The sequence below is a fragment of the Cryptotermes secundus genome, unplaced genomic scaffold (assembly GCF_002891405.2).
Source record: "Cryptotermes secundus unplaced genomic scaffold, Csec_1.0 scaffold19, whole genome shotgun sequence".
NCBI classification, from domain to species: domain Eukaryota; kingdom Metazoa; phylum Arthropoda; class Insecta; order Blattodea; family Kalotermitidae; genus Cryptotermes; species Cryptotermes secundus.
In genome coordinates, this window is record NW_019729897.1 from 751574 (window position 1) to 779047 (window position 27474).

Here is a 27474-nt window from a genome sequence, read left to right on the forward strand (position 1 = left end):
GGGGGGGTGATGTGGGAACTGCCCACATTCAAGCAAGTGTGACAACGCAAGCGTCATTGCTTAGCAACAACAAGTAAACAACGGTTGCTAGGCAGAAGCAAGTAAACAGCGGTTGCTAGGGAACTTATAAACACGGTAACCGGCAATAGCAGTACCTATTACGTAACCGCTTTCTATATGTCCGATTCTAGGCTACATAAGAAGATACACTGAGTTACAGTGACAGTCTAGTTCTACCGTTCCACAATACCAGTTCAGTGTTCAAGCAGTTCACTAGTGTTGTTATCCATCTGTGTATACTGTGCAGCTGCAATAAATCCTATAGGACAGTTCAACTAGTGGTTGTCTATTCATTCATACGACAATCCCACAAAAGTAATGAAAAAGGATAAAGAATAAAGTGCAGGAATAAGCATCCATCTAAAATATTGACCAATTTATATTTCCATTGCCTCCTAATTTTGATAAAAAAAGGAATAAAGTTCTACACATTCTGTATGCAACATTAGATGCCAGAGAGAAAAAAGAGAGCAGGTCAAAGTTTTATCTTGAAACAAAAATTGCAGCCTTGCAGCCCTGACTAGTTAGATACAATTATTCTTATCCACTTTAGGTTTTACTGTGCATAATAAATACAGTTTAGAGCATACCTATTAAATAAAACTAAATTAATAATGATACACACATTCAAATACATAAAAACAAAGTTATGATTTGGCAAGAAATCTATCTACAGTTACCTGTATACTGGAATACTTCTATATATTTGTGCTATTAATGGGGTTTAATAGCAGAAAACTGTTATGTGAATAATCTTCAAAAGCCTCTACAAAGTTTTCCAGCCAACACAAATTTATATTAAAACAATAATTTTCAGGTGTTAAATAAATGCATTTTAAGTTCAAGTTACTGACAATGCAAGATGGCCAAATATAAGCAAGCACTGAAAAGGAGACAAGGTAACAGTATATGCAATGAGAGGTACATAGCATGAGAAGACTGTCCAAGTGTACAAAATATAAAACTCAATGAGTACTTGCAAAATAAAGTTTATAAATTAAGAGATGAGTAATTGCAATACTGAAAAATGTCAGCAACCAAATTATATTCTTTGTTAAACATACCTATGTTTGTGCATTTAACACAGCAAAAACACATCTAGGCATCCAACCAACAGTGAAGCGATGTTGTACATTAAAGTGCAACAGTCTCTGAGTAACATAACATGAGACTTAATGCATTCTGTTGTGTGTACATACAGTCAACACAACAATTAATTAGGAGGCTAGGTAGGACTGAAACCTGCAGTGTGACAGTCATTTAATACATTGATTCATATACTGATTTACATATCCCAACCTGTTACTTATTGAACTGTAACCTCCTAATTAACTGCAGTGTTGATGGTTCTATCATACATATTACTAATAGGTGTCAATATACAGACAGAGTCCAGAATGTCTACAGTCTACAGTACATGTACTCATTAATTACGTTTGTAATAAATAATAAAGAAATATTCAACATAAATAAGGATTGCTGTGGAAAAGATACTAGACAAAATATGAATATACATATGTACCAGGTCAATTTGGCGAAATACAGGAATGGGGTTTATCACATGGCTGCAAGGATTTATAATGGACTTCCAAATACAATCAAAATAATCTCAAATAATGCAAATAAGTTTAAAGCCAATTTAAAAGAGTTTTTATTTGTGAACTCCTTTTATACATTGGAGGAATATTTTAATAGATGACAATGACAACATTATGCAAAGGGTAATTTATATATTTAACTTTTTAATTTGATTTATATTACAAACATATTGACAACTGCTTGATTATAAGCAAGATGAGTTCATACTACTTGACGATTTCTATATCTGTTCGAATGTTTAAACCATGTAAGGATTTTATGGAATGTGAATAAATGAATGAATGAATGAATGGATAAGCAGCTAACTCTGATATGGGTGTGAAGATTCTATAGCCTTGAATGGGATGTTGAAAGTTTCAACTAACTGATATGCCTTTATATTTATTGTCACATGTGTTATTAAAAATCTGCTATAGCACATACCACTAACTAAGCAGCGACATCATGCACTCAGGAGTACATCACATGAGATTTCCAAGTTTCTCCATCATTATAAGCCTGATAAACATTGCTTTATGTTGAAAAAGACTATTAAACAAATGTCTGGAACCAATATTTTGGGACATTGTTATTGGAAGTTTTCTTTAATAGATATTACAGCCAAGGCACAGCATATATTTTTCTTTAAAATACAAATGCCTTTGATACAGAGATGACTATATAATACAACTTACTCTAAAGCACTTCTCCACAACTTCATCTGCTAGGCCAACTGCCTCAAAGATCTGAGCTCCTTTATAGGACTGCAATGTTGAAATACCCATCTTGGCCATCACTTTGGCAATGCCTCGCTCCATAGCATCTGAATAATTCTGTTTAAAACAACAACACATACTATGTAAGATTTGAGGCTTTCACGGCGGTGACTATGAAGAAAGCAGTCTTCTGGGATTTGGCACCGTTTNACTATGCTACACAAGCTATTCCAGTCAATTCATACCTAATGAGCAGAACAAATCACATTAGATACAAGCCAACAGCCCTTCCTTACAACACTTTTATTTGCTCACTGGCATCGTATCCTTAACTTCTACATCATGTAGCTTTAGACTTTCCATACCAACTTTTTTGAGTTATTTGTTTAGTTACTCACAGTTATGCTGCAACATATGAAAAACACCAGACAGTGATCAGTACTACAGATTGCTCTTCTGAATAAGTGAATGTAAGCACACCTGGATGCCACATACTATCAAGATGTGATCAGTATGGTTGCATATTTTCCCATCAGAAGAAGTCCAAATGTATTTATAAATATTGCAATGTGGGGAAATTGTACTCTTAACAATTAAATTTTCTGATGCAGAGAAATTCTATATTCTAAGCTTATTATCATTCTCTCCTAGTAAATTCTGGTTCCCAATTGTCAATCTGAAAATACCTTTACACTGAAATCTCCCAGCAGAATATTCATATGGCTCTTTGGAACCAGCTGAATGTACGTTCTAATTTCTCACAAAAATTGTCCTTTACATAATCACTTTTGTTCTCAGTTGGGCATGTGCAATCAGAATAATAATATCACATTAACAACCTCTTGGTAGGATACTGAAACAAGTAGAAGTATTTGGTAATAACATTTTTAATGACAAAACACAGTTCATACTAAATTCTCAATCAGTGAAATTACTTGTGACATACATGAACTTCTTTTGGCTTCAAATGCTGAACCATGGTCAGCTATTATAACAAAAATAAGAATTTAACCTTCAATATGGAGAATGAAATGCTGACTTAAACTTCACTGGCTACACGCTGTAATATTATAATGATATGCGTATGCAGTCAAGCTGGCAGAGTATTGCATTTCCTCAGCATTGATGCCATTACCCTTAAGTTAAAATTAAGCTCCACAGTAAAGGCGAATTTAAAATCTCCTGTTCTTGGATGATGATTAACTGTCATGAAGCACACTGAGGTTCTCACAGCAGTGACTATGAAGACAATCATATTTTTGGGATGTTACACCATGTAGTCCAGTAGAAGTTTGCTGATGTATCAGAGGAATAAACTGCCTCCAGCTTCAGTATCAAAGAAGCAAACAAACAGCAATAAATTTGTTTATTTGATTTATGCTTTCATCCTGAAAATAGAGGCAGTATTTCCCTATGAAGTGTCTGTAAATTTCTACCACACTACATGGCTTCACATCCAAGAACACAGAACTGTTCACTGTCACCACCACTGAGAACTTCAAATTTCCTGAGAATGCACATGTCTGTAATAAAGGAAACACAGTAAGCAGTAATTTCTCAAGAATGTTTTGCTAGTTGTCCTTCCCACTGATGTATACCATTCTAGGGATAATTAATTTCCTACTACTATTTCCATTAGTTACCAATTTATATACTACAGTACTAAGACAAAGTTACTGTAATGCATGGTGTCATTCACACTTCAACTTACTTTGTACAACACATCATCTGTAAATGAAGCATCAAGAACACCTTCATTCCGGAGGGCTTGAGATATTTCAAATACCAGATATGGACAGATAGCATCTGCTCCATATCCCAGCAACACACACATGTTATGCACCTCTCTGCAAAGGAAACAGTAGTGTATTGTAACATGCAGCAAAATTGACAAACTGCTGAAAAGTTAGTAGGGTATGTAATGCCGCTAAGGTTACGTACATGTAGATATAGTTTTGGGGTNAGACAAACTGCTGAAAAGTTAGTAGGGTACAAACATGTTAAGACAGGAAGCAGAATGTTGATGAAATATATTCAAACTTTCTCAAAAGACACTAACTGGAGAATAAACAGAAAAAAAGAAAGACATAATGTGGGCAGATAGAGGAAGACAGAGTTGACCTGTGCTAGCATTGCCAACCACTCTTAATTCTTAAGAATCAAGTATTCTGTGTGCTAAGGGGCACTGCAAAAACAGTTATCTGAAGGTTCTTGAAGTCTGAGAATGGACAGATCATTATTCAAATCGAGACTCAACCTAATCTTCAAAACTGAGACCTCTGCATGACAAATGAATGCCCATATCTTAAAAATTAAGTGAAAGAGTGGGAGAAAGGTTTGGAAATGATGGAAGATAACATGACCAGGTAGTGTTCCCAACAGACTCCACTTAATATTCTGGGGTAACTCCCCGCATAGTATAAAAGTGTTTAGGATGCAGAAAAGGATAATTAGGATTATAACAAATACAACAAAGAGAACATCGTGTCGTAGTTTGTTTCAAGAATTGGATATCCTCCCCCTACAAGCTCAATATATATTGTCGATTTCCCTGTTTGTCATAGTAAATAAGGAATTGTTCACATTCAACTCACAAATGCATAATTGTAGTACCAGATCTATCTGTGATCTGCATTATCCGCAAACTAGTCTGACACAATTCCAAAAAGGAATATGTTACATGGGGGTAAAGATCTTTAATCATTTGCCACCAAAAATCAAATCTATGTCTAATGACTTGAAAATTTTTAAAATTCAGTTGACAACATTTTTATTGCAAAACTCTTTTTATACATGTGATGAATTCTTTAGTAACAAATTTGCCTAGAAATAAGGATAATAACATAAACAATTTTAATATTGCATAATTTTATGTATAGTGATGTAAGACTGTAAATTTAACACATGTTTTTTTGTCTATTATAATGATTATAAGCTGTACATATATATTTATAATTGTATTGTACTACATTAACTATGTCACTGGTTCTATATCTATGTATATGGATTTATGGAATATACAATAAATGAATGAATGAATTAATGAAAGAATGATCAGCCATAGCTACAGGCTTCTCTGTAAATAGTTAAGGCAGAAGGCACTGGGAAGTGGCTGATAATGGTCCAGTACCAGGCAGCTTCATATGTTCTAAAAGCCTAGTCTTGCCTACCAGTTTTCCTGCAGGTACAGTGATACCCCAAACCAGCTAACCCACAATTGGTCCACTAACCCTATTGCTGGAATATTCAACTGATATCAAAAAAGCATTCATTACCACATAGTATGGCATTTGCCTTCATTTAATGAGCTATGAAAATGCATTCCTGATGCATTTCTTTCATATTTTTACCTTCAATTGGATTATCTCAGGAAAATGGCAGGAATATAATATATAGCAAAGATTTAACAAACACACAAAAAGGAATACCACTCTCTTGACCACTTGCAGAACATAATGAAGGCTTCACTGATTCCCTGATGACAGCTGCTCAAGTGTCAACTGGAATGTTACACAAGAAACTGCCAATTCAGTTCTGACTCACAAACGAAGTTAATCTAGATATGCTACAAAACTTAAATAAAAATTGCAACCTCTCATTTGAAAAGTATATAGAATTCCTTTCTCTAAGCTAATTTTTTAATTTTTGGAGCTTCTAAGTCTGTATTTTCTCAGAACTGAGAAGCCTTCATTTTTTAATTTTCCTTCTTGTTCACCTTCTTATTACTGAATCCCTTCCCTTACAATTTTAATTCAACAGTGAATATACGTTTCTGACTGTGGATAAAATTGTACCTTCTGTCCTCATAGAACTTGTAGATATTATCCATGAACTTTTCTGGGTAACTAAATCTTGAATTAACGCACCTGGCTTCAGCTGTCTCCAAAATAAGTCCCACTTTCATTCTCTGCCGCTCCTCAATGAGGTAGTGGTGTGTGGCACCCAAGGCAAGAAGTGTGCTGACTGGGATTCTGTAACATTTAAAATGAGGTAAAGTTCCTCGATAAGTCACAAACTAATAATAATCTACAGCCAAGTTCAGGCTGCCTCAGGTAAAGGGGTCAGAAAGAAGAAAGAAAATCACAGAAGTGATCAGCAACCTGAAACTGTGAATGGAGAAAAATAAATGATAATTCCTTAGGTACTAAAATACTATTTAAATGCCTGGAATAAGGAACCACTCGTTTAATATTCTCAAGCATTTTAAATTACTTTCACACACACACACACGAATATGCACATATATGAGAGATATTATCTTACACAGAGACAAATATGGGTACCTTCACAAATATTTCATGTATCGTCTATGTTCCTAATCATAAGAAAAGGGTAAAGTTATCCCTGTAACAGGCTGTAGAGGGTCATAGGACTGTGAGACATCAAGGTTCTCATATTGTCTATATATTTAGCTCACAGATGATGGTGGGGGCTGTCAGCCTTATGTGCCAACTGCTATTTACCTTCAGGAAGATTCCTGGTAAGCATTTCTGTTAGAGGCTGAGTCAGCCCCAGGGCCATAGAGTGGCTGGAAGGATTAGGTCACCTGTAAAATCCAATGACATTGGGAATCGAACCCATGACCTTCTGGCTTGCGGCACAGTGCCTCAACCATGTGCCCCCTGTTCCTAACCATATTATTCATAAAACAAAAATTTACATTTCTGCAAAAATAAATTTGAAGAAAAGAATGCTGAGAATATTCGTACAGACATTCAGTTTTATAACAGACTGAAAAGTGATATAAAAGGCCTATAACATATCCACAAGTTTCTAAAGAACTCGGTAAAATCATATCCACAGCAACATATCTCCTATTAATTAAATGATTATGGTATATGAATAAATAAACTTAAATGAAAGTGGATTTGGTACAACAAGGTGCGCGCCTGAATGAATATATATCTGCGTGCGTGTGCGTAATACACACTGCAGAACTGACAACACCCATATCTATGGGTGGATTTACAGATGAGCAACAGAAACATAAACCAAACCCAGAGATTTTATTGAAACATTTGCTTCTTTAAGATCAAGAAAGGTTAGTTGTATTTTTAGTTATTATAAGAAATGATGACTGCAAAAATAACCGTTATAATCTAAATGTGTCCTTTGTGACAGGGCCAGCCTCCTACCCATTGGGTACTGGGGGCTCTTTTCCCAGGGGTGCAGTAGCTGAGGCATGAAAATGACAACACATCTTACCTAGTGCCAAGGACAAGAATGGTGAGGCTATACTTCCACTTCCCCAGATATCTTCATAGTGTGGTGCTTAATTAATTATACACAGATATAACTTTACCTCTAATTTACTGACAGGGGCCTCCACATTTTGATTACCCTGGGGCCCCAAAAACTGTAAATCCAACCCTGCCCACATCTCTGTAAGTATAAATAAAATGAAGAGCACTATGGCCCTGGGGTTCACTCAGCCTCTTAACAGATATGAGTACCAGTAATTAAATAAATAATTTTCCTGGGGAGTAAAGCACAGCTGGCGTGTAAGGCTGACAACCTTACCACCATCTTTAAGCCGATTGTCTAGATAATGTGGGACCCTCAACATCTCACAACCCTATGGGCCTTCATGGCCTGTTACAGGGATAGCTTTGCTCTACTTCACTTTACTTTACTTTACTTTTACTTTACTATAAACTAATGACATCCTTGCACACACAGATGCACAACAAAATTAGTTACATAAAAAAGTAAAACTTTTTCTAGTATATTAAGTCTGAAAAAAGGCAAAATCCAATTGCAGGTAATCCACTAACTCACATGAAACAGTTTAATATTGCAAGAATGTTTTCAGCAGAAGTACTGTTCGCAGGCAACATGTGGATAGTTAAAATTGATTTCAGGATCCAAAATGCACTACTGTGGGCATATGAGCAGCATGTTAAGCACAGGTATAGTGGCAAAAGGATTTGTGATGACAACAATTCATAATACTCCAGCAAAATTATGAAATGTTGACTCTATGTAACTCTCCTACCTGGAACTGATTTTACACATCAGAAAAATCAGCTCTCTGCAAAATGAAGCAAGTACCTGTTTATTCCAGCCTTCCTGTCGGACAGAACAAGAAACTGGTAGCTCTCCTGTGCAGCTCTACAAGTCTCCTCACAGATCCTGTCCAGAGCCTTTGACAGTCCTTTCGGACCTTCCTCTGCATCAAATGTGATGTCTATCACTTTTGTCTGAAAGAAAGAGCATTAATGCTCTGATATTGCTGTGGTGATGCAATAATGATTACACAGTTCATAAAAACAGGATATGTAGTACCTTGGCATTTGTGATTGCTTTAATTTCAATCAAGATACTGAAAATAAAAGCTCTTCACTTCATCATTACACACATATGAACACATTTACTAGAACATAAAAATAATTACAATAAAATGCATCACACAGACTTTCTCATATATTTGCATCATTCAAAAAAACGTTTCTTTCTCCACTGTACATGATTTTGATCAACATATTGTGATATGTTGTGCAATGGAGGACACCCCCTCCCTACCCAGCAGTGACATGGCAGCTCTGGCCACGGTGACGTGGCAGGTGAGTCAGTGCTCCGTCCCCCCCCCCTCCACACTGTGACATGGCACACAATGCCGCTGTCGACACAGAGTCAGGCAATAGCGATACCCATTACCTAACAGGCAGACACTGCGACTATATAAGGCAGTTAAAAGTGTATCAGCCGCCGAAGTGAGTTCTCAAGTCAGCAGTGAATGAGTTCTCAAGTCATCAGTGAATGAGTTCTCCAGTCAGCAGTGAACGAGTTAAAAGTGTATCAGCAGCCAAAGACAGTTCTCAAGTCATCAGTGAATGAGTTCTCAAGGCAGCATCCTACGAAGCTAGTTGGAATATAGCAGCCGTCGCAGAAAGAAGAACCAGACACCTGTTATAATCAGTGATAGTTTGTGATAACTGAGTAATAATTGGGAGTGTGTGATACAGTGACATTTGTATAGCTCCTGTATTGTAATTAATATGTGTAGACTACTGAAGATAGAGTGAAAAGATTATTGTGAATAGGGTTATAAAGTGTGAAACCCCGCAACAGTGTGAAGAGATTATAACCCTCCAACCACTGAAGAACTTTTTCTAAACTGACTTTTTTTCTATACAGAATGTACAACATGGCAACAATGTGAAAACTTCAGTGAGCTTTCAACCTGACAGCAACAACTAATAGACCACTAGAGATGGAAATATTAAATACTGTACACAGAGAGAGTATAAATATTCCTACAAGCTATGTATGAAATAATGTTTACAAGTCAACAACTGTAAGTTGTCAGCTTTGAACCACAGCAATGTCACTAGATAAAGTTGTGTTTTAAGATATGATGATGCTGTGATCAAACTTACATCTTGTAGTAACACTGTGTGAACTACTCCTGTTATAATATTCACTGAATCCATTATTTATATGTTATTTAGCAATGAATGTTAACTTTAAATCCCCTTTCTGTTAGTTTAAAAAGTGTTTTAAAATGTTCCGAGTTCAGCACAGATACACTTGTCTGTCTCTGGATTTAGGACAGCTCTGAATAGTAAAACTGGGCCATCCTAACATAAGTATATAGAGTTCTGTCATCATATTATCTCTGTAACACAATAAATTCTCTCTTTATAGAAATTATTTATTTTTTGTCATAAATAGTTTAACAGTAGAAGAATAATCTACCATCAATTTAATACTTGAAAGATATTCGAGTAAACATGAATCACTAAGAAATTAGTGTGGCGGTGGCAGTGGTGGCACTGCTGCTGCTGATGATGATGATCATGATCATCATCATGGTGGTGGTGGTACCTCTTCTCTAATAAATTCACACAAAAAAAAATCAGGCAGAGAGGAAGGATAGCCACATTCATCAATAAGATCTTACTTTTCCTCTCGGTAATAATCACCAGTGGTTCTGTTCATTCCTGTAAGATTTTCATAAAACTGGTGATCTTCTCTGGGATTTTACCTTTACAGCATAAGTGTTTCAGATCTGCTACCCCCCCATTTTTTTTGCAACCACTGGTAGAGGACCATCATCATAAACTGGATTTAAGTTACTTGTAGTATGACATTAAGTTCACAGTCCAGATCTAACTACTGCCTGCAGTATGTGAAAATTTGAATATTTATAAAATACATGGTGATGTTCAGGTATTGTAGCTACACAATTTTTATCCAATTTACAGCATCCCCTTCTGAACAGAGTGGTGTAGATGTAATGCCTTAGAAACATACCCTGGAGGTGCTAGGTTTGAATTTTAGCCAGGATAAATTGCATACCACTTTTATTATGTTATAAACCTTCCCCAGTAGTTCTACTTATTAGCAGCATGAAATGGTTCAATACACCTTTACACTTTTCCAGATCCAAAAATTTATATTTGAGGTGTTATGAAATCTGATTCCATTATGCAGTTTGATCAAATATGGGCTTTCATTCATTCATTCATTCATTCATTCTAATTCTAATTATTAATATTAGTAGCTTATGAGTAAGAGTATCTTCTACACATCAGATGATGAGTAAGTATTCAACTGAAATATACTGAGACTTCATATTTCTTGCACTTACTTTCCATCCTCTATATCTAGTTGCTTTTATGGCTTCCAGGTCAGACAGCGAGAGAATAGGGTGAGGCAGAAACAGACGATGACACTGTTTTTCACTTGGTTCCAACAAGTTTGCTTCAGGTCCAATAGGACACATCAGGGACATTACAACCTTTTCTCGGAATGGATCAATAGGTGGGTTTGTTACCTAGAGAAATCAATTGTCATATTATTTGCTGTAACATTATTTCTGGAGCTAAGGAAAAGGAGAAGGACTAACTTAATGAAGTCTGACTGGTATAAGTCAGAATTCCTTTTTAAATGACACAATAAACAAAACATGTTTTCACAATGAACTGTTTTGGCACAAAAATAAAAGTAACAGTTAAGTCTAGAAAATGAGAAAAAAAATAACAATTATAACGGTACAACCAACCCTTGAACTTATCTACATCTTCAGTCTTTCAAGATGCTTCATTCTTATTATTATGAGTAGAATTACAAGTCTACAGTCTATCAGATTACTGACATCATATAAAAAAGTAATTTAATCACCAACAACCTCATGATAGTATCAGAAAGTAATTTGATCATCAGATTTCTTCTATGTTTATTGAGTCATCCTCTGATATCATTGAAGATGAAAAGTTACTTACAATTAAATAGTGATAGGCTGATTATGAACATTGAATTTTCATTTCATTTATTTCAAATTCAAAATAGATCCAGATACAGGCTGGGAAACAACCATTGGATACAGAATGAGTCACAGATCAAAAAACAAACATTCCATTCCCACAGGAACAAGTCAAGGCATTCATAATATAAAACAATAAAAAAGAACATATCAACCATATATACAACAGAACTCCCCCAGTTTACAAAAACAATGCAAAACCAAGACATAGAACTCTCAAAGGTTTCAGGCATCAGTACAAGCTCTTTTTTTCGTTTTCATTACTCGTCTATTATTTCCATAAAATCCAAATTGATTGATTGATTGATNATAAATAAGCAGTATAAAGAACTAAGTCAAGACGTAAGAATAGAACCAGAATACAATCTTACCGATTAGTACATAGGCGAGTCAAATGAAAACCTTAAATATTTTTTTGAGTATTACTTATTGTGCATAAGTGGTACAAAGCTGTATCACTTTTCAACATAATCTCCCCCACGCTCAATGCAAGTCCTCCAGCACTTACAAAGTGCATGAATTCCTTTAGAAAAAAATTCTGTTGGTAGTCCGTGCAACCACTCATGCACCACGTGGTGTACCTCTAATGTTTAAACTTGCTGCAATTTCATTCAATGTCACTCAGCGGTTTTCCCTCACTATGGCTTCAACTGCTGCAGTGTTCTCTGGAGCCACAACTCGATGTTCCTGACCCAGACGAGGAGCATCTTCCACTGAAGTCACACCATTTGCAAACTTCCTACTCCATTCGTACACTTGCTGATGTGATAAACATGCATCACCATACTGAAACTTCATTCATCGATAAATTTCAATAGGTTTCACACCTTCACTACACAAAAACCGAATAACAGAATGCTGTTCTTCCCTGGTGCAATTCTCAAGTGGGACAGCCATCTTATACTGGTGCTGTGACGGTGTTTGTGCATCTGCACTATGCTGCAACCTACAGGCCATTCTGTACGCTGTTTGTAGCACGCTTACCAACTTACAGGATAATGGCGCGAAATTTCGATTTTTTATTACAAATTTAAGGTTTTCATTTGACTCACCCTCGTATATACAAAAAATTCATCCATAGTATAAAATGGGTGACAACTCAAGAATTCTTTTAATTTTAATTTAAACTGTTTAATATCTTTATATAATTGCTTCAAATTTAGTGGGAGACAATTGAATAGTTTGATGCCCATATAATATGAGCCTTTTTGATATGATAAATGAGTTAAGGGTTGATATAGATTTCTGTCGAGTACCGGTCTAGTGTCTCTATTATGTATATCAGATACAAAATAATATTGATCCATGTTATCGACCACAAAAGATAGTAGTGAATAAATATACAAAGATGAAAGAGTAGGAATTTTTAGAGTAGTGAATATCGTTTTACATGAGTTTCTATTACCAGCACCAGTTATTAGTCTCACCGCCCTCTTTTGCAAATGAAAGACATTGATAGCATACTAAGAGTTACCCCAAAAAGTAATGCCATATCGAACAATATAGTGAAAATAGGTATAATAAACCATCAGCAAAGTTTCCTGACTCACAAACGGTTTTATGACTTGGATTGCATAGCACACAGAGCTAAGTTTCAGGATAACTGGGTCAGTATGAGTTTTCCAAGTCAGAGTATTTGCAATATTAACCCCTAAGAACGTTAAACGGGTTGAGTTGGGTATTTCCATGTTATCCATATACTGTCTTTGTCTCATGTTCATGCATATATTTTGTATTACACTTGACAAATTCAGTTTTAGAAAAGTTCAAGACTAATAAATTAGCATTAAAGCATAATTTTAATTTATTGAGAACTTCGGTCACACTATGTATGAAAATTAGAGGATCTGGATTGGATATAATCGCACTAGTATCATCAGCAAAGAAGATAGGAGAGGAAATCCTATTTAATACTAAAGGCAAATCATTAATATAGATCAAGAATAACAGGAGACCCAAAATGGATCCCTGCAGGACACCATGGGATATTAAGCCCCAATTTGAATAGGTATTTAGGTTACTATCATTACCTTGTAATTTAATTCTCTGAAACTTTCATTCAGATAAGATGTTATCCATTTATACATCGGACCCGTAATACCATAGAATTCCAACTTGGATAATAAAATCTTGTGATTGACACAATCAGAGGCCTTTTTCAGATCACAAAATATTCCACCCACATTATGGCCAGCATTTAGGGCAGTTAAGGTCAGATCAAGCAATCTATTAATGGCCTTTTCAGTGGAAAGATTCATTCGAAATCCAAACTCTTCATTGGCTAAAACATTGTTCATAGTGAAATGATGACAAAGTCTTACAAACACCACTCTCTCAAATATCTTCGAAAACGAAGTCAATAAGGATATAGGCCTATAATTATTGATAAGATTTTTATCACCATTTTTATATATAGGTTTTATCTCAGAGAATTTTAGCCTATCAGGAAATATACCGGTAGCTAATGATCTATTTATTATGTATGTTATGGATGAGGTAATAAAGTGTTTACAACATTTTAATACTTTGATAGGGATCTCATCATACTCAGTAGAACTGGTCGTTTTCAATTTGTCTATAATTTTTTTCAATTTCATTTGTTGTAACGTAATTATAATTGATTGGAAGGAAAGTGGTTATAAATATATCAGTTAAATATTCATTAGCCTTATTACATATGTCAAATATATTGTGACATGTTGCACTATGGAGGATATCCCCTCCCCCACCAGCAGTGACATAACAACATCGGGCACTGTCGCTACTACAGTAACGGGCCAGTCAACACTCCGCCCCCTTCCCCCGCGGTGATGTATAGGCGGATGCCGCGGTTGCTATGCAGCAGTAAACAACTCTCGACAACATTGCCCAGCAACACCTGCCGAGATGCAGTTGAACAGTAATTGAGATAGTGAATTGCATAAGATTAAGATTGTATAAGTGTGGAGAGCGAATGTGCAATAAATTCGCTATAACAAATAAGGCGTGAAGTTACTTGTCACGTGACATATACCCAACACGTGACAATATCACAATTTTTTGATGTACTTTTGGTAATGGTCTCCGCTATTGATAAAAAATATTTATTGAAGGATTCAGCAATCATTTTAGTATTGATATATGATCTATTGGGGAGCACTCAAGTTCGGTATAATTTCATGATAGGGTTTCCTCCCGGTCAATGATATAACAATATTCCAAGTGGTTTTAGTTCTATTATTGGAGTTTATAATTAGTTTATCATAATATGAACGTTTGGCTTCTATAATAGATAAATCTTTACAGAATAGCTTATAGTAACTTTGTATATTAGGATTATTACTCTCTTTACAGCTTAAATACAAATGTCTTTTTATGCTACATTTAGTTTTTATGCTAGATGATATCCATGCTTCAGTATTAGTATGGGGTCTAGTGAGACATTTGGGAAAACTATTACAAAAGTGTCTTAAGAAAATGTTTATGAACGCGCTGAAAACAGCGTTCACTTCATTATTATCAAATACTTCATTCCAAAGTTCATTACTAAGATTATAATTAAAATTTAACAAGGAATATTTGTCAATTTTTCTTATCATTCGTAAATGTTTAACATGAGGGGGCATAGTAATATCATGGATCAATATTAATTGTGAATCATGAACAGACATACCATTACACATAGGCAATAATTCAAAATTTTCCCATTCTGGGCAAGGATGTGAGTGGAAACAGTCACAAACTATTCTGAGGCACTCTCCCAGCAATTATCTGGAGGGATTGAGGAAAACTGCAAAATATCAGCCAAGAGAGGGGGTTCTCAGATTAAGATTCAACCCTGGGACTTCTTGATCATTAGGCTTGACTACTAACTACTATGTCAACCATCAAATGGCTCTGATTTTATTATTATTCATTTGCATATGAAAAAGGATTTACAGTAATGTCCCTTGCAAATGTTTACTGAAAGATTCCAGATAAATTTCTGTGACATATGCAGTGTGTATTTGGCACTACCGAAGTATAACATACAGCTTCTCTTCCTTGAGAAACATACTTAAAAACAGAAAACAATATTTATACAGAATTTGCTTACTTGGGCAAACAACTGTTTGAAGTAATCATATGGCAGCGGCTGGAATGATGACAGACAAGCAAGTGGAGCATCATTACCCATTGATCCCAGGGCTTCTTTCCTTCAAAGCAGAAATGCATTCACTTTAATCACTCCTTAAAAACAATCAATCATAATTCAACTTTAAAGAACATATTCATCTGAAACTTTCAAATTGCATAAAATGAGATACTTACTTTGTCTGGATCATCGGTAGCAACAGCAAATTGATGGTCTCTATGGAGTAACTGAATAATGAGAGCCGCCTATCTCCACTCCAAACTTTAGCAAGACCTTCATCTGTAATACCATTGACACTCCCGACCTGCATATCCACTATTCCATCAACGTTTCCATTAGCCACAATCACACTCTTGTTGTTTACTTCATGTTCTGCACGAAGATCAGCCATCAGAATCTGGCAACAAGTCACGGGAAAGTAACTAACCTGGAGGACTCTGTATATTTGTACCAGAGAAGCATATATTTTAATCACAAATGTACTACACTAGCTGCAAGTCCTACAAAAAGAAAGGATGCAGAAAAAAACCTAGAATTGGGATTGGCCGAGCATATAAAACATGAAGTTAAAAGGAATAAATATAATGTTCTCTATCTGGGCACCATTTTAAATGAATTAACCTGTGTGAGGAAAGACAGGCTTACTAAATCACACTAAAGAGTCTGTACTAGTAGAAATTTTGCACAAAAATGAATAATTAAATGTATTAATTATTAATTTATAGTTCTGCATCTTCAGTTCTTCCCAGAACTTCTTATCATTAATATAACCACAGTTTCTTATATATTGTGACTAAATACAGTCTTCCAGGTGGTTACTAGTGTTTCAGATTATTAAGCATTTCAGCATCTGACTGAAATTCTGCAATCAATCATCTGCACCAGATGTAAGGAGAAATGATTTTGAAGCTTTGGAATTCATACCTAATTTTGGGGTTAACTTATCAACTCCGATTTACTGTGTTATGTGCTGATAACTTCCTGATAAGAAAGAGATACCTCTTATTATATATGATGAGGTTCTGCCAAAAACGGTTCTGAAAAAGGTCACAGCCAAAAAATGTTGTGAACCTCCACACATCTCTCAAGTCCCAAGTTCTTCAACTAAAATAATCTCTTGTGTGGACATACAGTTTGAGAATTTCCACTTTCCACACAATTATGAGCCTTGTTTCCTGCAGTCTGGTCATGAAATGGCACACAATAATCTATGTCTACTCTATTTGCTACTGAATTCAACTAAAAATAACGTCTTTACAAGAAAAAAAGAAGCTACAAAAAAGACAAATTGCTCTCTTCTCAATAAATAATATTCCAACTTGTCCCAATTACATTTCTTAACCAAGAATATATCATGTACAAAATACAATACTACTAACAAACTAACAAATGCTGAGGCACTACATTCACCTGTAAGATTTATGAACCACTTCAATTAAATATTATATGTTAATTTTAAGCTTTTGGAGATGCATGATTTAGGTTAAAATGAACTGTATAACTTTCTCAATTCTCAGCCTTAAAACAATCTAATTCATTATCCAACTTAAGGCAACTGAAATACAGTACAGTGCTTTCTTGTTTTAAAGAGAACTAAACTTTCTCTGCTGTATCTTGGTTTATATGTATAATAAAGATAAATCTTCATTCTCCTCCAAAACTAACCGTACAGCCTATTCAGAATGTGAGATTTCAGGATCCCATGGTAGTGACTATGAAGACTTCTGTCTCCTGGGATGCAACTCCTCCAGTCTCATAATCATATGTCTATTGCAATGATGAAGGCAGCAGCACATTCCTTCAAAACATCGGTACTGCACGATTTAGATTACATCACATCCCAGAAGACAGTATCTTCAGCACATTAAAAAGTTTATTCCATGGATCTTTTTGTCCAAGTTTGTAAAAATATATAATTACTATTGTTATTATACTGTAGGTACTGAAAACATGTTATCTTAACTCAGGTGGATAATGCAGGATCTCTATTAACCCTTCAGGCTAGTATCCCTGTTCATAGCAGTAAAATGTACCATTTCATAGTGAGAGGTCAAAAGGATGTAAATGTCAGATTTATAAGATAAGGTTACTTTGATAGAAGTGAATAGCTTTAGCCTTAATTCGTGGCAGTATTTGAAGCTGGACACTTTAACTAAGCATTCTTTGAAAATTATCCCCATCCCACCAAATAGTATATCTGTGCTTTGACCAGTGCAACATAAAGTTATTTTGATATTTATTTTAATTTATTCTCAATTCCAAAAATCCTAAGCATTGACATGTAAATACTATTTGTATAAAATACTTCGCACTACAGGGGTGCAGGTAATGACAGAGGAAGAAGTGCCAGTGTTTATAAAAGTTCAAAACTCTTGCTGTGTTTTCCTTCTCTCTGTATTTCTGTTGAGCCCTGTTAAGGTAGGCAAAGGCTCTCCCATTTCTCTGCTTCTTTCCCATAATTCTTAGTGTACAAGAAAATGGCCTCAAAATTAAACAGTATATTAAGCATGGGAAGTAGTGATGAAAATTAACCATGCAAATTTTAGAAATATGATTTAGAGGTAATTTATATGTAAATAAATAAATCATCTTACGCTTCATCAATAAATAACAGATTTTGTTTGCCGAAAAAAACTAAATATTTAAGGATAATACATTTCTTAATTTCTCCTTCCTAAAATATTATCCAGCTTGTACACCAGGAAATATGGGAATTGATATACATTTACCTTACCACAACTTTCACTTTAAAATAGAAATGATCCTAAGGAAGCATTCTTAACACCTTTAGTCATTTACAATTAATACAACACACCCAAGCCAGGTAGGTATATTACATTACATGCAGGTATAAAAACAGGAACAGACCAACAAACAATGTAAAAAACAAATCCTCTCCCAACATGGAGAAGCTAAACTTCTACTTTGCTGTCTCAAAATCTACGGTGGTTATAGGTTTCTGAAAGAGAACTGAAAACTAAGAAGATGAAATAAAATATTGTTTAAAAAGAAAAATAAATATATTTCATTAATGTGTCTGATAACTTAATTTAATGAATTATGTATTTTTCTGACAGCCAAATTTCTGTTGGGGTTATTTCTTTTTGCAACACATGAGACATATGGCTGGCTACATAGAATATTTCAGTTCTGTATACTATGATAACATAAATGTCAATGCCTAACTGGAATTTGAAACCCAACACAAAAAATTCACAACTACAAACAATAAAAAAAAAAATCTAAGCCCTATCAGTCCCAAAGCTGCAAGATGATGGTTTGATAATACAAAGAGACTATCCATAACCACCAGAGATTAGGTACTTTATCTACATACATATTTCTGCCAAACACATGCTTGTCTAGCTGCTAGGCAAAACAGATCATGATCTTACTAAATCAAAATGGCAAAACTGCTAAAACAAACTGAATTATATTTGAAAATCCTAAATCACTGGTTTACACTCACCCCCTATTCGAACCAGGGTCAGCAACATGAAGGGGGAAAAACAATCAGAACATTAAATTATGAACACATAAATTCATACTATGGCTAATGCTATACTAGCAGCTTACCAGCTTGTCTGTTGACACACGTTAACAACATTCTACATTAAATACTTTTGATTGTATTACAGCCAGAATTGATGAGCTTCTGATTAGTTTTGTACCGAGGAGTCCGACTAATGGTAAATCAAGTGTGAATTCTAAACATACACAGGGGGAAAAAATGAGTTTCAGTGCTTTGGCAACTGCATTTTATAAAGATGGAGAATGCTGTGATGAGAAACATATGATTTCCTTCTAAACATTAAGGTCTGAAAAATTACATAATGAGGGAAAATATGTGAAGTGAATATGGTAGGAGGAAGAGAAACCTAAATAAATAAATAAAAACTTATAATGACCATATATGGTATGCATGTGTTCCATGCCATAGCTCAAGCGGTTAGTCACTGGCTTTCCACTGCAGTGGCCTGGGTTCGATCCCAGGTGGGATTTGTGGTGGACAAAGTGGCGCTGGAGCAGGTTTTCTCTGAGTACTTCGGTTTCCCCTGTCAATCTTCATTCTACCAATTGCTCCACAATCAACCTCACCTATCATCTGGGACTGGTACAATGGCCGCAGTACAAGGGACTTAGTCCCACCCCATTAGCAATAAAAAATTGCATGTATTAAGTGATAATGATGTTAAATATACACAATACCCTGAATAATGCACCCACATTACAGGATCTGCAACTGCAGTCCCAATGATACAACACCTACTATTATTTTTAAGAATTAAATAACAATGCATTTTAAATATGACAGCAATATCCATCACAATATTCAGAATCAAAATTCTTTTTGTAGCATGAATCAGTTGTGCATACAGAACTGGCTGAATAACAATCGAGAAATAGTCCAAATATTTACTCTGTTGTTTGGCGCTGTAGCACTACACATCCGTGCAGTCACAGGAATGCATTAACCATATATGAGTCAAGATATTTTCACTGTTCATATATGTACATAAAATAACCTTTCTTATCTTTGTAATAGAGGGGTATGTTGAAGACAAATTAATTTCAGTTTCAGAATATTAAATGTGAAGCAGACTTCTGGTATAACTGGGAGATGGTGTTATATCAATGCCATAGTAGTACAATTAAATCTATGGCATTTCATTATTTTAAAACACCTGTATGGTCCATGAATAACTACAGTCTACAGAAGTGAAGATGGGTAGACACCATTGTAGATACACGAATGTTTATATAAAAAACAATCACAATTATATTTAACTACAATTTAAGTATAAAAACATAAAGAAAGCAAAAGAATAGTACTCTATAACATTTTTTGAACACAATTTACCAAAGACCTTGAGTTTGAAATGACATAATAAGAATGGCCACATACTTCCCGCCCCCTCCAAAAAAAAAAAAAAAGACACATTGCATGGTATACCTGAACATGATTTTATTAGAGAAGTATGTATCACCATTACTAAGCATTCTGAAGCAGAGTAGTGTGGCTGTCAGTACCTGCTCTTTGAGCCACAGCGAGTGTGGGCGACTTGCAGCAATGTTTCTCTTGAGTTCTACATCCTGAATCATTGTCTTCTCCTTAGTGTCAACAAGCAACATTCTTCCTGGTTTCAATCGGCTCTGGAACAGTAAAATATATGTATGTGTTAATATCTGTAGCCCATCATCGACATTCCCACAGATAATTACAATGACTGAAAAGTGTATTAGCATTAAGGAAGTATGTGTGTGCGTGCATGCACGCACTCGCGCACACACAGAGTAATCAATGGCCGATGGCAAGAGTTGAATTCCTGAAAAACATTATGGCTAGCAACAGCAAAGAATTACAAAAATCTGTGATGCCATTACAACCCTATTACCAGCCAATGTGGATCTCTTGCTATAGTCACAAATTTTACTTTCTCATACAGATAGTATATATGAGGAAGTCCTGTGAACTTGAAAAAAAAATTATCTGGAGATTCTGAGAGGTTTACACATTCTTAGCCCCCCCACAATACAAAACATAATATGCAGATGTGTGCACTGGTGCACACATAAGTGAACACAGTTGCACATGGCACCACAGTAACAAACTTGACAGCCCATATAAAATGCTAGGGATGTATTGCATTGTTTGGTTCTGGCAGGTGAAAGGAATCAAACCTGAGAGCATTTAAAGGAGAATCAAGGTTGTTCCTTCTTATGCATGCCTTCTACATGGCTGATGGGCTTCAGAGATTAGAGTAAATGCTTTGCACATGATTTAGGAACACCATACTAGAAGACATGAGGATCTTGTGAAGAAGTCATATGCATTATCAAACAATAGAATCAGTAAATATTCCATAATGATAGAAATAATTTTATTTTTTAATTCAAGTTTCTATCAGAAAACTAATGAAAATCCAAAACTGTATAATATTACTCATATATGAATTAGTAATGAATAGGAATTTGTCAATGTAGTTCTAATCTTTCTCCCAGAAGTAAGTTCTACCACAACAGCTACTAATAATAATCTTACAGCATAAAATGACCCACCTTGAGAAGTACATTGGCGGGGTCTGTATCATAGACTCCAACTTCAGAGGCCATGACCATCACGTTGTCCTTCATCATATAGAAACGAGAAGGGCGCAGTCCATTTCTAAAACATTAGAAAGTCAATTATGTATGTCAAAAATTACTTTAACAAAATGCCTCATAATATTCCACCAAGACATGCTTCAGTTTTTAGGTCATTTTGCTTAATGTTGGTTAATGTTGTTTCAAGCATGCAAGAACTTACAGTGTTATCAGCCTTTTACATTACATTGTCAATAAGAAGCCATATAAATGAACAAAATGCTGTTTCATAAAATTCTCTCCCATACAATAACCACCTGGCTCCTAACATAAACAAATGATAATTATTTCATTGTATTCCATTTAACAAGCAAAGCCTGAGTTCTTAGTGCAGCTTGGCCATCATTTTTATGCACTCTTAACATTTTTGGTATATACAACAACATTAAAACACAGAACAAACGAGGTTATCACTGTCGTAACTATGAAGAGTACAGAATTCTTTGTTGCCTTTCTCCGAATTACATCACGCTGCAACCCAGAAGACTTCATACTCCATATGAGAACCAAGTCACATTTAACTCTTGCATCACATGACATCATGCAATACTGCTCCACACATAAAATAGCAGTGTAAATTAGAAAAATGTAGAAAGATTTAATATTAAGTCCAAATATCTAAGTATATGCCAGAAAGATTTACAACTAATATAACACATATTACACATAGTGTAATAATTTTTAAAATACAAAAGAATATAATAAGAATCATTACAGGATGTAGAAGTAGAGATTCATGTAGAGAATTATTTAAGAAATTAAAAATTCTACCGCTTCAATCGCAATACATATTATCGCTTCTCCTATTTGTTGTTTACAACAAAGATAAATTCAAATTAAATTCTGATGTCTATAACATGAATACTAGACAAAAATATAACTTCCACCTACCCTCATCAACTTTATCAGTATATCAAAAAGGAGTCTACTTTACTGGCATAAAAGTGTTCAACAATCTGCCACAAAGTATTAAAAACTTGGGCAATGATACTAAAAAGTTTAAATCAGAGTTAAAGAATTATCTACATGCTCATTCCTTCTACTCTTTAGATGAATACTTCAATGTAAATAGAGAATGATGTAAAATTAAGTTATATTAATTTTTAAGCTAAAATTGCCTGTACTTATGTATGTAACCTTTTGACTTGTTCTGTATCCAAAGGTACTAACCTGCTTAGGATTTATAGAATGTAAATAAATTCAATTCAATTCAATAACTCATCTAGTGTGGATATCACATACAGAAAAATAAATACAATACACACAAACCTGGCCAAACAAATATGACCAGAAAATAAACAGAGCAGAAAGAGTTTAAGAAATATATAGCTTCGACAGTGTTTCCAAATATTAGCAGATCACATCTGTTACTTCATAGGTGGTGCTGCTTTTAGTACCTAAGGAGTGGCTATACAGATTCCATTTCTTCAGATTTTAATTATAACAAAACCTAGTGTCAAACAGTGATTGCTGTTCTCATTAAGAGGGAAGAGAGATGGAACATTAACACTGCTTTGAGTATTATGAACTGGTAAACTAAAACTGCAAAGAAACACTCAACTCTTATTTTAATTTGGTTCTTCCATTTGAAAATATTCGCCTTTGTTAACTATGTAACACTGTGGAATCTTAAACATTTTACAGAAATGTATACGCACTGTTCTTCTTGAAGGAGTCTCATCATTGTTCACCTCACCTGTCCAGAATAGCACCAACATAACGTCCATCTGTGAAAGTGAGCAGTGCAGGTCCATCCCATGGTTCCATTGCACAGGCTGACCAATGATAGAAGTCCCTCTTGTCTGCAGGCATTGTCTGATCATTCTGCCATGCCTCAGGTACCATTGTCATCACAGCCTATCATACGGAAGCACAACATACTACAGGCAATTTCAATGAAACAAAACCACATCAAACTTCAATCGAATGCTAAGATGAAAATGACCATTACACACCTGTACTTATTTGTACACATGCATTTTTAAAATTAAACATGAAAAATTAATAACGGAAATTTTTGTCTTTCACTCAGAAGAAGGGCCATCCTGAATGAGTTTTATATTTTCTACAAAGTTTATTCCCTCAGAAAGGACATAATTCTATGTCCTCTAACAGTAGCCAGTATTACTATTATAAATAGTGGCCCACAAGTCAGTTAACCTATAATATTCCCACATCTTAATGGGAATGTTCAGATTTAAACCTGTCAAACAATTTGTAGAACACAGCATTGTAAGTTGTGTGCAGAACATGGAGGATCTCATTTAGAACTTTTGTGAATTCAGTAAGCAGTTGAGGCAGTTGTTGCCTATTTAAGGTCCCACTGTGGGGAGAAATTGAATAAAATTTTCATCAGGATACCTGACAACATAGTATATTTACATTAGTTGTGACATCATGGAACTAACTCAGTTTCTCTGACTGCTAGTTCTATCATATTTGTATGTCTTTCATAACACATTCTCATATTTTAATAGCATTTCAAACTATGTAAATAAAGGAATGTCTTATACAAATTTAAATTTATAAGCATTTTATAAGTAAAAACATCGGTACAGGCAATTACTTGTTGCTTTAGGGTCAGACTGACATAACTACACATCATAATTTTTCCAATTTACTAATACTGTCATAAATACTGAACAGAGCGGACCAGCAAAATGGAGCTCTACCGCTTACTGTGAGAGAGTTAGATGTCAACACATTTACAACTGTGAAATTTAAATAAGATTAACAGGGTTAGATGATTCAAATAATGAACCAGTGCAACTGACTGAAAATTATTAATGAGTGCAAGTAAATTTGGAATGATATTTCTCAAATGCCTTTGTTTTCCCATTCCTTATAAAAGGAATATTTCATTCAAATTCAATACCACAACAAAATTATGTCTGAAAATGTTAAGGAGCTACACTTACTGATGATCCAAAGGACACAAAAGAAGCGGTTTCAAACAGAAATCAAGTGAGAACATCAAAGTATCTGAATAGAAAACACAACTTATTGAGGTTCTGTGAGGAAACATGGTTTAAAGGAAGAACCGAAAGGTAGTGGTAGCAGAAAAACTGAAAATGAATAAAGGAAAATACAGCCAGGAAAGAATATATCTCAAATATGAATTTGAAGTTCCTACATACAAATCAAAGGAAACAATTTCTCTACAGGTCAGAAAATATGTACAATATAATACAAGTTTTAATGAATATGGCATACAGAGCAGTAACAATGCATATTGGGCCTTTAGAAGTACTGACCTTTAAGGACAATATCTGAGCTCTTAGTTACAGACTATGAAAAACAAAGCATGAAGACAAAGTATAGTAAGTCATGAAGGGAAAGAACGTTTTTCTAATACAGCATAATGAGAAAGTTCAGTGTCTTTGAGGTTGTCTTTCACAACATTTGATGATTCTGAGTAATCATACAAAACAAAAATATCATGTCACTGACGAGAGAAGGGAACCCATGAGCTGGGTATGAAATTGATAAAGGATAAAAAAGAAGAAATAAGAATACATATCAAGACAACACGTCATGCGGTTATTTTAGAATGACTGAAAACTTATTGCTAAGAGCAATCTTTTAATCACACAGAAACAGCAAAATGGATCACACAGAACATGTATTTTTTACTGATGAAAGGGGGGATTAAAATGAAAATACATCGCTAAGTGGTATATACATAAAGAGATAAATAAATGTTATAACAAAAAATCACACACTATTACTGAGAAGAATCGGCTTCATCATTCCAAATTTTAAATTCATGGTACCTAAAACACAACTTTGAGTAGCAATTCCAGTCTGATCCCAATAAGAGTGCAACAAGGTCTTGTAAGGTTCTGTGTATTACACATAAAATGTAAACTCAAAAAACCATTGGATGAAACACCTTCTTGCCTTATTTTAAATTCACAGTTTTCCTTTCAAAAAAACCTTGACAGAAATACTTAATTCATCCATCTACCCACCAACCCAACTTTCCTATTTGAAGCACCAGACTTCATAGACAAATTCCTGTAAACTTATTTCTAACATGTAACACTGCAGAAAAATTTTACTTATATTTTAAAATCACAGTATTGGAAAACAATATAACTTACCTCAGGCATTGGTCTATTTCCAGCCATGACAAGGAATTCCAGGACACAATCAACAGCTCCTGAATCAGACAAGTTGGGTTCCACAACTGGATACAGTTTCTTGAGGTCATTTCCAAACACAGAGCTTTTCATGACACCTTCACGTGCCTTCATGAAGTTCACATTGCCTCTCAAAGTGTTGATTTCTCCATTGTGAGCCACACATCTGCACATTGGCATACATGCTTATTCTAAAATCTATAGCATTTGTAATAACCTTGCTTCTAAATGACTCTGATAGCATCTAGGTTCAAAAATGAAAAACACCAACACATAAAATACAACATAAAGAGGACTGATGAAAAAAACATTTACCAGCTGTGAATGAAGTAGTTTATCCAGGCAACCAGGTAAAGAAAATCATGCACAGCATAGGTTTATGACTTTCAAATTTCTGTGACTATTACAAGTACCAATTTTTGTATGGGGTGTCATATAAAACTAAAAGGAAAAAGTAGATAGCATTAAAATAATGATGAAATTTGAAATAAGCAAAATGGGTTAAACAATCCCAAATGCAGCCATTGGAAACCAACCAGCCACCCATTTGTGTTCATATCCTTTATGAACGGACAAATATCCTTCAGTGGTAGATGACAAAAAGTTGAAACTTCTTTTGTGCATTATCACATTCTTTGTCAGATTTTAAACTGTTCTTCCTATGAATCATAACTAATGGCATGTAACATACAAAACCATCAATGAAAGTAATCTGCTCTACTTTATTAGCAACAATAAAGGAATATATCAATCTGAAACGAAACATGACTGAACTAAATGGCTGTGGGATATCCAGCAGTTCTATATTATTCACACTATTAAGTACCAAACTTCCATACTACCATAATGCAATATCCCGAAGTACTTACCGCAAAGGATGGGCCCTCTCCCAGCTTGGGAATGTATTGGTTGAGAATCGGGTGTGTACCAGTGCTAAGTATGTGTCATAGTTAGGCGACTGCAAGTAAAGTAAGACACGTGTCATTTTCAAAATCTCCTTTGTGTACCACTAATAAGAAGTCACAGCGTGACCTGAACAACTGGACACTAAAGAGTCTTATTCTTCAAACAACATAACCACAATGTGGCATACATTCATCTTCCTTTAAAGAGAAGAAATATAAAGGATATGAACCAAATTGGTTCCAGATTTTAACAAAAAGTGTTTTAAACAATGTTTTGTAAATAGACTAATTATAATAATTTATAATTGTTTTAACAAATGCACATCCCAGTAATTGTTAAAGGATAATTTATATCTATGACATTGTAATAGTAGTTTCTGTATGTATTGATAATGTCCTTCTGAAGATGGTTGGTACAACTGGAACATGTAAAGAATGAAAGACTAAAAAAACACAACATTTATCAGTCACACTGGATGGTGTTAATAATCTTTTATACTGTTGCTAGTGTGATGGACCAGGATGAACCAAGTCAAATTAATAAGAA

At 34.8% G+C, this 27474-nt stretch overlaps 1 protein-coding gene across 2 annotated transcripts in view; it reads right to left on the reverse strand.

Annotated features, from left to right (window-relative positions):
- The window catches only part of LOC111865708 (glutamate synthase [NADH], amyloplastic), a 141191-nt gene that overhangs the window by 37967 nt on the left and 75750 nt on the right, over positions 1-27474 (reverse strand). Inside the window, exons 7-19 of one of the 2 annotated variants that reach the window (XM_023853938.2) lie at positions 26892-26980; positions 25984-26188; positions 23577-23737; positions 21797-21902; positions 20768-20890; positions 19206-19208; positions 15913-16133; positions 15698-15797; positions 10948-11133; positions 8406-8554; positions 6221-6325; positions 4066-4201; positions 2334-2471 (exon numbers count right to left, since the gene is read on the reverse strand). In XM_023853938.2, the coding sequence (XP_023709706.1) occupies positions 2334-2471; positions 4066-4201; positions 6221-6325; positions 8406-8554; positions 10948-11133; positions 15698-15797; positions 15913-16133; positions 19206-19208; positions 20768-20890; positions 21797-21902; positions 23577-23737; positions 25984-26188; positions 26892-26980 (1722 nt within the window). The remainder of the gene's footprint in view (positions 1-2333; positions 2472-4065; positions 4202-6220; positions 6326-8405; positions 8555-10947; positions 11134-15697; positions 15798-15912; positions 16134-19205; positions 19209-20767; positions 20891-21796; positions 21903-23576; positions 23738-25983; positions 26189-26891; positions 26981-27474) is intronic. The other variant, XM_023853939.2, reaches the window with a different exon arrangement.